General features: G+C 40.1%; 1 protein-coding gene across 1 annotated transcript; it reads right to left on the reverse strand.

The window, feature by feature from the left end:
• Positions 1–289: 289 nt before the first annotated feature.
• LOC116044711 (putative methyltransferase DDB_G0268948) lies at positions 290–4,129 on the reverse strand. Its single transcript, XM_031292123.2, has 6 exons — positions 3,973–4,129; positions 3,435–3,595; positions 2,714–2,930; positions 2,059–2,162; positions 1,668–1,805; positions 290–1,105 (listed from the first exon to the last, which is right to left on the reverse strand). Exons 1-6 carry the CDS (start codon positions 4,078–4,080, stop codon positions 1,018–1,020), a joined length of 816 nt encoding a protein of 271 aa, XP_031147983.1. The 5' UTR covers positions 4,081–4,129; the 3' UTR covers positions 290–1,017.
• Positions 4,130–11,422: the final 7,293 nt, after the last annotated feature.

Below are 11,422 nucleotides of genomic sequence, written 5' to 3' on the forward strand. Positions count from 1 at the left end.
CATGTCGAGAAATGGACAGCAGAGACATGATGCGCTGAGGTTGCTCCAGCCTCCATGTCAGCACTGTTTTGTTTCAATCCCTGTCTTTTGTCTCTGGATTACTGTCTATCTGGATTACTCTCTGATTCATGGGACCTTATTGGACATCATGGACAAAATCATGAACATTCCGGATAACCAAATACTTCAGATTTGTTACTGTACATATTGAGCTACATGCCACTTCTCAGGCATATCTCTGATCCTTACTGTTAATCTGTTTATATTTTTGGCATTGGGTGTATTTTGGATTGGCAGCTGATTGATGTTTTAAATTTCGTATTTACACTCTTCCTACTTCGAAACTTTTGCGCAACAATTTCCCTTGTGATAAATCAAGTTCTATCTTATTTTATTTACATACTTTATTGAAATCTGTTTTCCCCCCAATATCTGTTTCCCAACTTCTAATGGAGGGCTGCTGTGGTGCTGCAGTTGTATAGCAATGAATTAGCAATTCAATTTATGTTTAAATATGCCACTTGTCCCTGATTAATTAAAGGACAACAACATCTATTAATAGTAATATGGTTAAGGACATGGATATTCTGGAAGCAAGTGGATTTCTCTTACCCTGGTCATGAAAACAAATTCAAGAAAAGTACAATTTTAACACGGTAAAAGGCTCAAAGTAGATGTTATGAAGATCTCCATCTGGTGTTCACTCTGGAAGGCTCTAGATTCACAGATGTCAATGTTCACAAGCCGGGAGTTAATTTAACAGCTTGTTCATCACATAATTGTTTCCCATTTAAAAATCAAATATCTTTATGTAAAAAGAAACACAAAATATGCTTGTTTTTAAAAGGATATAGATCCAACTTTTTTACTTCAAGTGATTCTCAACATAAGAGGAGTAACACCAATAGATTTGTATACACTTGGCTTTCCAGGTTTGTGTCACTTTCTGATGAAACCAACAGCTGTTGGTTTCCAACTTGGGGGTCGGGATCTGGAGGATTCAGCCAGTCAGAGTGATCAAGGTTTGTGTGCCAGCCAATAGAAATACTTCACAACCACCGTAACTTCTGTGTCAGGAGAAGACACCTTCATGGCAGACATCAACCTGTGATTAAAGGCAATAACAGACAGAGCGGTTTAATAAGATGTAAAATGAATGAATGGATGGACTACTGGCTACATAAAGCCAAAGTGGCACAATCCAAAATACAAAGTGTAAGTAAAACCTTAAATGATTCTCTGTCCTCCCTACAAGACAGAATAGGTCAACTCTTTTCAGACACAGAGAGCAGAACTGTGTGTAAATCTAATCTAAATACAATGTCATCCTTTTTTGATCTATGTAAAAGTTGTGGTTCAGTGCTTCCCCTCCATGTATTTTGTGTGCTGGGCTACACTGTCCTGTAAGTGGCAGGGGAATTAATAATATATGTCTATATTATCAAAGCAGTAAAAACCTTCAACAGTTATGCTTAGTCAAGCAATCTTTGGCTTTTCTGATTAATGCTCAAGACTGTGAAAGTATTCAATGCCATTTTTTGATAACGATAAATGAGTTTAGAGACATTGAGAGATCAACGTTCAGTGTCAGGCGAGTGAAGATGAGAGCTAAGGGGGCCAGAAGTTAACCATTAGACTTATGGATAAGGTGTAGGTTAATATCTTACTTGTTCCTGGTGTCATTAGAAAGACGTTTAGCCTCAGCGGGGTCTTTTTGCAGCAGGGCCTGGTAGGTGGAGAAGGTCTCCACGATGCCGATGTATCCTCTCAGTGGTAAGATCCTTTTTACCCTCACACACTCATTCCTGCACACAAAAGAAGGAACAATCGGGGAAATCTAGGCTGTAAAATGAATCAAAAACTTTCTCCTCTCGCTTGACTATAATCTGAGATGCCCCCGAGCAACACATTTGACCCCCAACTGCTGTCAGAGTGTACATATGTCTGACTCTCACTTTTTCCACCATGCCATAGTTGTAAATATGAAGGAAATCATATAATTTATGCTTCTAGTTTTGTAAGAACTACATTAAGAACTGTTTGTTAGTAAAGTCTCACCACTCTTTGTCCGGGTATGAGCAGGAGTCAAACAAGTCTGAGTAGATCTTCACAGAGCTCGTTCCTATATAGGGATTTCGGAACGGACGCAGAGCAGCGTAATACTAATCAAAAAAAGAATAAAAACACATTTTCATTACCAAATAAATAACTTCTTTCATAAGAAATGATTACTGACTATATGCGGTTAGGCATTAAATGGTATTTGACATATTAATAATTAACATTAAAAGGCTGCTGAATAACTGGTTTAACTCAGGCTATGGTTATAAACGACTATACACTATGTTCCATTGGTATAAAAATTGTTTTGTTTCTGTCCCACATTAGCACATTTGGACATTTCCTTATCTTATTTCTCAGGGGCATTTTCTTGTCTCCTAAAAACATGTTTACCATAAACAATAAATTCCAGGAATTAAACCGGGCTAATTTGCAGGTCTTCCTGGGTGCCAGTGCACTCAGGAGCGGAGCAGCGGATGTCTGACCTCCGTGGCGCGTTACGCGTAAGCCAGCGGATCTCGGAAGCATTCCGCTGCTCTGGTCCTCGCATTAGCGCCATGGAGAGAAGCCAAACACTGCCCACACTGCCTTGACACAGAGCTGGATTTAAATTAACAAATTATTACTTTAAGTTTTTAGATTTTGAAAGAACCTCTTCACAGATGTCATTTAGTGCTGTGTTGGAGATACCCCCATACTCCAGCTCAAAGTCCATGGTGTAGCTCAGGAGAGCCAGACAGCCTCCAGGCCTCAGCACCCTGTCAGCTTCCAGGAGGAACCGCTTGCGGTCGAACCAGTGAGCCGCCGCAATGGCCGTCACAAGGTCCACCTCACCAGAAGCAAACGGTAGCTCTTCTGCCGCACACTCCCTGGGATCCAAGTGGTCAGAAAAAAAATATTTAAAAAAAATTATATATTTTTTTGTCACATAGTCACATTTGCTAATTCAGGTGGTTTAGGCTGGAAAATATTCCTCGACCTGGCACTGAAACTATGAAAATGATAACGTAGCCTACATTGCTGATTTTCGGATTTTGATCATAAAGGAAATGTAAAATAATACCTTTTACTAAATATACCATTCAAAGCTCAAAGGACACTGTGCACACATCTCATGAGTGCACAAACACAATCTTCTGCTTTTTGTACAGAAAATGTGGGAAATAAAGTTGGCTATATCTTTAAAAAGTAGTTACAAATTTGTGTTGTAGCACCTGCTGTGGGTAACCAGTAACTCTCTGTTTACTCACAGTCTTAATGCAGTTAAAGGATGATTGCAAAGTGCACAAATAGAAACAGTTTTGTGTCACCCTGGAGATATTTTGCACTATCCTTGCAGTTTTACGAAAGCGCCCACCTTCTCTCCACCTCACCTGTATGATACATTTGGAGGGCTGCTATTGGCCAAAGCCATCTCCAGCTGGGCAGGGCTGACATCTGTTCCAACAACCTTGGTGAAGTATGGAGCCAATAGGATCGTCCCTTGCCCCGAACCGCAGCCCACATCCACTGCTAGATTGAACTGGCTTGATGTCTTAAATTAATTAAGTCAAACCTTATGATTAAATTAAGGTTTGACTTAAAATTAAATATATAGTTTGCTTCGGAATTTATAAAAAACATGTAGGTTTAATGAGTCAGGCTACGGCAATGCTAAACAATGGTTCTGCAGCTCTTCTATCATAACATTTATCTCAGGAAAATTATCCTGAGTGGGCCATAATACTGCGTAAGTCTCATAAAAACAGCTATTAAGGTAGCTTCCATCTTAGTCTATGCAATGCCACAGCGTAATAACCAAGGGTTATTTAGCGGTATTAGAGGTATTATAGGCTACATAAAATAACATCAAAACTAATATAAGCATGTTAAGCTTGTTAAAGTGCTGAAAACATTGCCATACACACTTACCTTTTTCTCCATGTAGCTCATAATCCTGCTGATTAATTCATCAGGTGCTATTCTGTACTGCAGGTAAGCAGCTGCATGATCTTTACCCTCAAAGACACGAACAGCCATGTTTCTGTGCACAGTGCTTGTGTCTGTCAAAGGACCTGCTCATACTATGGCTCTGCAATATGTGCTTGTCCTTTTTTAACAACCATGTTACACATTAACTTCCAGAATTCAAAGTGCCGTGCCCTCTTGGCCTGCTGCCATAAAGCTACATGCCACAAAAAGCATAAATGGATTTGACACTTTTTTGATTTAAATTCATGGCAAAAGTACAATATGTTCAGTTTGCGATATATTAAGGGTAATAATTTATTTTTATGCTTTAAGTACTTTGCCTCAGTGTTAATGTTTTCTTAAATATTTTTCCCTTGGCCATACTTTACGAGTCGTTTAAATGTGTCACATGAATGTACTTATTTGTAAATGTATGCTTCTATGGAGGTGGAGGTTTGCAACTTTCTGTGGTGCACTAGAGTACAGAAAGTTTTCTAGCATGTAGGGTGGCTTATATTGTACTGCATCATGTTTTTTCCACTGGAAAGGCGCCCTTAAGGACACTGCATCAAGTTTTCTCCGTATAAGGGAACCCATTAGTGCACTGCATCTTGTTTTCTCTACTAGAAGGGCACCCAGTCGAGACTTTTTTCACTACTGTGAGGAGCAGTTTATTATGTTTTCTCTACTGGAAGGGCATGCACTTACTTGCAAATAGCAGCAGGTGGCAGTAAATGCACATATATGATGCTCTGTGCTTAAAAGGAAAGAGCTGTTGAGTGTCGAATGCTTGGGAGTCACATGTTAGTTGCAGTTCCTCATCAAAAGATATTTTGCACTGAGATCATCAATGCATTCCCTTATTTAATCTCCAAAAGCATTATTTCTTTGACATACTTTTATACTAGACATGGGCTAAATTATTTGGTCGCTGTATGTGGCTGTCCACTGCTCCTAATGCTTAGGATGGGTTAAATGTGGAGATTGAATTTCACTACATTGTACTGTACGATTGTATGAGACGAATAATAAAGTTATTTTTCTTTCTAAGTTTCTTTCTAAAAGAGAGTATCTAGAGAAAAAACTATGTGTGGTTAAAAATCTGATCAAATATACTTTATATACAAGAACGGTGGCAATAATTAAAAACCGGAAACATGTCTGTTTGTATGAGCATTTAGGCTTTGATTAAGGAAAAACCTTACACTTTAGTTCCAAGTATAATATAAATTATTTAAGTTGGAATCCCCCTAGCCCTGTATTTTCTGCCCAATCACCAAGTATTGATCCTTCTCTTTCACCTGATCAATATCCATTGTCAGATATGGTTTGCAATAGGGCTTGTGTAACAAAGTGTGTGTGTGTGGGGGGGGGGGGGGGCAGGGTCTTCTGAGACACCTTGGGAGCCCCCAACCCTTAACCCCATGTTGCTATGCGCAGCCCTGCCTCATGTCGTCCAATCAATCAGCTTTGATCCAAACTGTCAGTTGCACTCAAGTCCCACCACTGCTGTGTGTGCAGCTGAAGCATGATGAACACACTTTGGAGGACAATGTTGTCATCCACGTACATGTGGCAACCCAGATGTAACCGTTTTATCACAGAGTTTTTATGACCAAGTCTTATTACAGTGAGTGTCCTTACACATTTTCACAGAAGCCATTAAAAGCACAAAGTCAGTGGACTCAGACAAGCTGCCTCATGTATTGCTTTAATATCTGCCGGCATTCCCGACACCGTAAAAAGAGCTATGGGAGTGCTTCAATCGACTGTGACGAGCAGTGTTGCTAATGCTGCATTGGGAATTCTCCTGAAAGGCAATCACACAGGTAATCCACACAAGGAGAAGAAAATATTGGAAATGTTGCATTTACACTGGGATGGGTACAGGGAAAAAAATCTTGATTTGGGGGTTTCCAAACTGGTTGAAGCAGAATTTGTATGTAACAGGAATAGTGGAAAAGGGGATAAAACACGAAAGAACACGATATTTTGTACACCGAGTGTATACAGTATATATCTTTAAGATGCATTTCAGCCTAACGTAGACACACAGTAGTAAATACCTGTGCATCCTTTTCTCCTTTCCTCTGACAGTGTGAGTGCAGAGACATGCAGGGTAGGGGGATGGATAGATGGGTATTGAGAATGAAATCCCACTTCCCTGCAGAAATCTCAGCAGGTAAAAGCAGATTGCAGCTGTTGGATGAAAACCACGAATTTAATAAGCAAGTCTTGTTGCCACATTGAGAGCCAATGCAGGTTTTTTTTTTATCCTCTGGGAGAGAGAGGGGGAGGGGGGGGGGGTTATAGGGGATATTTGTCATGGCTTTTGTATGGGTTTCACAGGCCCATCTGTCCTTCAATACACTTTGTTTTAATAAGGTAGCACAAAAACCTTCAAATGAAAAAAGGAACCAGCCATCAGAATTTGACATTTTATAAAGCTAATGGTTTGAAATCAGTAGATAGTACACACAAGCACAGTGAAGAAACTACGAATAGCTGTTGCAACACAGTCCTGTTTTGTTTTTTTTTCTGTTATGAAATCAACTTGGCAATCGTTGAAGAGAAAGGGAAAGAAAAAGAGGCAAATCCTCCCTGTCTTTTTATTGTGGCACTGTGCATTGTGCCAAACAGTGTTTGCAATCTCTGGTAGGATATGAAGATCTTAAATCTTTACCCATTAAAACTTCACTTGAGACACTCTCCACAGCCAGTTGTAAAGAACAAATATGGAGGAGATCTGAGCGACTCCTAGGCTGGTTTTTATAGCCGAGATGCTCGCTCTGAGATACACTCGGAGGATTAATCCCTCTCTCCAAGGGAAGAGGTAGGTATTGGCTTTGATGATAGAAATGGATTAAACAGATTACATTAAAGGCCAGTCTAATTGAACCAATCTATTCTGATTCTGCTGCTGTAAGATAAATGATGAGAAGGCCAGATAGTATATATAGGTTGTGTGTTTGTGTGTCTGGCTCGGGGTTTGTCTGTGGACATTTACAGGCTTGCTTGAAAAATACAGCAGACCCACTTTCTTCTTATGCACAGGTTTATATAAAAAAAAATATGAGCAAATTAGAAAAAGATGTTCAACCAAAATGTATTTCTGGACTGTTCCAAATGTTTACTGCCAAGAAAAAAAGAATATAACGGTAGGCCTACATGAGTTTGCCAATATACATGCATTGTCTGTTATTAAATAGCTTATATCGTCCTTTTTGATGCATTCATGGAAACTTAAAACTGCTGCTGGAGACAAACCAGGACTTGTGTGCTGGCAGCATCCTTTATTCCTTGTCTTGATAGAAAAAGAAGGATGCACTCTATTTAATCATCATATCTGGTAAATCTGTTAGGAAACAGGATGCACTCAACCAATTCTGCAAATTGATCAAATTTGATATCCATTCCTCTTCAGCCACAGTGTGTTTTCAGAAAAAAAAACTTTAAACTGACAGAGAATGCTTTCAACTCACTACATTAAGCAATATTAAATATCAGGAAGGCAGCCCTTCTTCTCTTTCATTGTTGCCAAAAACAATAACAATGCACACTTCTTATTTGCTTTAGTTGACAGGCTGACAGACCCTTCTGTGTCAGTAGCCCTTGAACTTTTATCTAAGCTGCCGGTTCCTCCATATCAGGTATTGTGTGCACGTAAAACCAATTCAATTAGGATGACACAATTTGATCCTATCAAGTATGAAACCATGGAAGAAATTGTGCAACACCTGGAATCCTCCTGCTGCCTTGATATTCTACATACCCTTTTTATTTTTCATTTTCTGTCTCTTTCCTTGTTTTCCTTTACTGATTGCTTTTTATACCCAATGTAAAGCACTTTAATTTGCTTTGTTGTTGATGCAATTCAACTTGTGTTGCATTTATGTCCATGTTTTCTTAATCGTCTTCCAGGATAGATTCCCAACCTCAAAAAAACACAGCTCGTCAATGCCTTTTAGCAGCTAACTCTCAAATCTTCCATGTCAAAGCTTGTAAGAAATGGATTTCAAAACAATCCCTGCTAAAACCTTAAGGTAGGGTATCTAAATTAAGTCTTTGACAGTTGTTTTTTATGACTCAAGTGGATTTTAATAACTTAATGTATGCTTAGTTATGGGTAATGTAAGTGGACAACTATAGGGTTCCATGAAGGTCACAATGCTATTTTAAAGGATTAAAATTCCAAAAGCATAAAAATCAAGGAGGAACACAGGGAACTTGTAACTTTATGGCAAAAAAAAAGACAACTGAATAGTATGCTATTGCTCTCTCAAGAGCGGCGCTTCAAACAAATCAAATTCTAAAAGCTTATGTAAGACTGACCAGCACAAGAAGAAGTCAATTCTGCACTAGCACATTCTGATTCATCTGTCATTCCCAATGCAAAAGCTGTGTCTTTCTTTTGGGTGATTACCTCCTTGTGTGTGTGTGTGTGTGTGTGTGTGTGTGTGTGTGTGTGTGTGTGTGTGTGTGTGTGTGTGTACACCTGTCCTCCCAGGCAGGCTTGTTATTGACGGTGTCCAGTTGAAGTGAGCGTGATAGGGTGACCTTTCCTTCCAACCTTGTTATCAACGTGAACTCGTTAAGCAGGACTGTTTAATTAGCAGCGGAATAGCAATCAGGGAGGAGTCAGAGACCTTTGTGGTCATAGACACGGATCAATGGTCTTCAGGGAGCCTTTGCACTCTGTGACAGGGGACCTTTACACATACGTGCATGCAGTATGCTGATGCATACATATCCATGCAATTATACACTATTTACGTCCTCGGATTTGGTCTACATACTTTAGATTTGGCTGATTGTCTTCTGGATATTTAGACGGATAAAGAGATAACGCTGAAGCAGGTGCAAACTCTATATGCACTTCAAAAAATGGGGTTATTTAACTTTTCATTTTAAAAACCATGAGCATTAATATAGTTCTTTAGGAGCCTCGACCCTTCTGCGAGGATTTCCCACAAGATTTTGGAACAGAGCTGCAGGGATTTGCTCCCATTCAGACACAAAAGCATCGGTGAGCTCGGGCTAGGACGTTGGACGACAAGGTTTGGCTCGCAGTCAGCGTTCCAGTTCCTCATAAAGGTGTAATGTTAGGGCTCTGAGCAGGCCAGTCAAGCTCTTTCATTAGAACTAAGAGACGCTAACAGCCCCAAACCCCAGAAGAATACTAAGGTAGTGTAGGTTTTGTTCCAAAATTTCATATCCTCATTCTCTCCAATAACAGGAAACGCCACTGCGAGACTAAAATCTTACTTTTATTAAAATCCGAGTACTGCAACAAACTGATAAAAGTCTTACCCTGGTTGACCTGCACACATGCTTCAGCACACAAGCATATGCACACACTCTCGAAAGTGTGTGTGCAAACACACGTGTATAAACTCGCACACAGGTACACAAATATCCAGACAAAGAAATGCGAGGCGGGAGCCAACAGCCGCTGCACCTGGTGAGATCCAAGTGAAAGTGAGAAGAAAAAAAAAAAAAAAAAAAGAAAAAAAAAAGAAGCTGAACGCTCAGGTCTGTTGATCTATTTTTACCGCAGAGCAGGGGGCAGAGGGGGAGAGACAGAGAGAGAAAGAGAGAGCTTCCTGCATAATGCATGGCCCTGTAGAGCAGCAGTGGCTCTTACACTGCACTCTCTCACTGGGCTTCCAGGTGTCTGTGGCTGTCTGTCAAACAGGCAGCATATAGGAGGGCCAGGTGCTCCCACACGGTGCTCTGGTTGATCTTTCTCAGAGCACAAGACCACCAGCCTTTCCAGCTGCTCGCTCTCTCCCCTAACACAAGATCTCGCCTGTAGTTTCAGTCACCATCTATCTCTGAAGTGTGAGAGCATTCGGGAGCCAGAGGGGGGAAACGAGAACAGATGCATCACCACAGTTGGAATGGGAAAGCACTTTTTATTCTTCAGGATCTGTGGCAACAACGAGTGGCAACTCATGAATTGAGTTCACAGCTACTGCAGTTTGGATCCAAATTTAGCTCAGAAAATGTTTCTTCAAAGAGATAAACACACTGTAGAAGCCACAGCGTGCTATTCTGTTCGTCTCTTGTAAAAGGATACAGTATGTATTACAAGAGATAATTTGTGTCTATTAATGAGTCCTGAAAGTCTTGTTTTCTTAAAACAAATGGAGAAAGGTTTTCAGAATTTTCTCAAAACAAGTGTAATTTTTCTTTCCTTTTCTACTGACACATTTTTTTAGCTTCTAGGACTCAACAATAAATAGATACATTTGAATAGAATATTCTTACTCTCATTAGATTTGGTTTGGGTATAAGCTATCTGAGCATTCCTAAAGGGGGTTGGGTTGCTGCTGGGCATCACAAGGAGGGAGACTAATGAAAGCTTGATGAGGATGCTTCTCTGAATCCACCAGCATGATTAAGCTTTAATTACCGAGGGCCACCTCGACATATTCCCTATAATTGGAAATAGCTAAGCACTTGGCTACTCATGGCATGGAACCAAAGAATCCATGGTTCACAACCCTCCGCAGGACAAGCCTCATTCTCATTTCAGATGAACTTGACTCTGCGTATTGAAACAGGACATTCTGAGGCATTTCAGATTGAAGCTTGTCTTTATGCAGATTATAGTTGCTAAGTAGTTTTGCGTAAAGTAAGGACGTATCACCCAAGTTAGCGACGGAGTGTGCTGACAGTCTAAGCATGGAATAAGATGTTGTGAGGGAGGCTTTAGACTTGTAGCTCTGCTTCTCAGTATGCTGGCATCTCCACATTGCCAGATGTGACAATAACGTCCCTATGTGGCTGCCAAATGCCTACAAGACACCCACAGGCATTGGCAGCTCCCCTGGTGAAATCTTCTGTTGCACAACCACATGAAAAAAGGAGACTTATGTTCTGCCGGTTAAGTGAATCACTGCCTTGCCTGAAGAATCTGGTTTTCTTTCATTAAAATGTCTTCAATGCAGCGCCGTCACACCATTTATACCCCCACTTCAATGGCGTGAGCTATGGCTGAATCATTGTACATAAAACAAAGACAACATTTCTGAAATGTGCTCAGGTGTTGCTGCGGTGAATAGCTGAGCAGAGACAGTAGATGATTCAAGGGCAAGCTGATAAGCCAGCAGGATGCTGAACAATGAGACAGTATATTTGAAAAGTCTGGGGAAAAACTGCCCTGGGGTTTAATTTTTGTGTTAAATGTTCAAAGTTCGATTTCCATTTGAGAAATAGATAGCTGTTAGGACCTTCATTTGTTGCTTTTAAATTGAATTCAAGACTCCAAAGAAATAGTCACCCATGCATGGATAGAATATATATATGTGTATAAATATATACATGCATGTTTAGAATAACATAACAAGACAATATCACGGGATGATTAATCCTATTGTCCTACAAGATTTACATAAATGCTATCATT

This window comes from Sander lucioperca, chromosome 24 (genome assembly GCF_008315115.2).
Source record: "Sander lucioperca isolate FBNREF2018 chromosome 24, SLUC_FBN_1.2, whole genome shotgun sequence".
NCBI classification, from domain to species: domain Eukaryota; kingdom Metazoa; phylum Chordata; class Actinopteri; order Perciformes; family Percidae; genus Sander; species Sander lucioperca.

Excerpts from the sequence above, each read along its gene's own strand:
- LOC116044711 (XM_031292123.2), bottom strand. The coding sequence starts at position 4,080 with ATGGCTGTTCGTGTCTTTGAGGGTAAAGATCATGCAGCTGCTTACCTG. Across the intron at positions 2,163-2,713 it reads TAAATGACATCTGTGAAGAG|TATTACGCTGCTCTGCGTCC; the intron begins GTTCTTTCAAAA and ends TTTTTTGATTAG. Across the intron at positions 1,806-2,058 it reads TCATACCCGGACAAAGAGTG|GAATGAGTGTGTGAGGGTAA; the intron begins GTGAGACTTTAC and ends TTTTGTGTGCAG.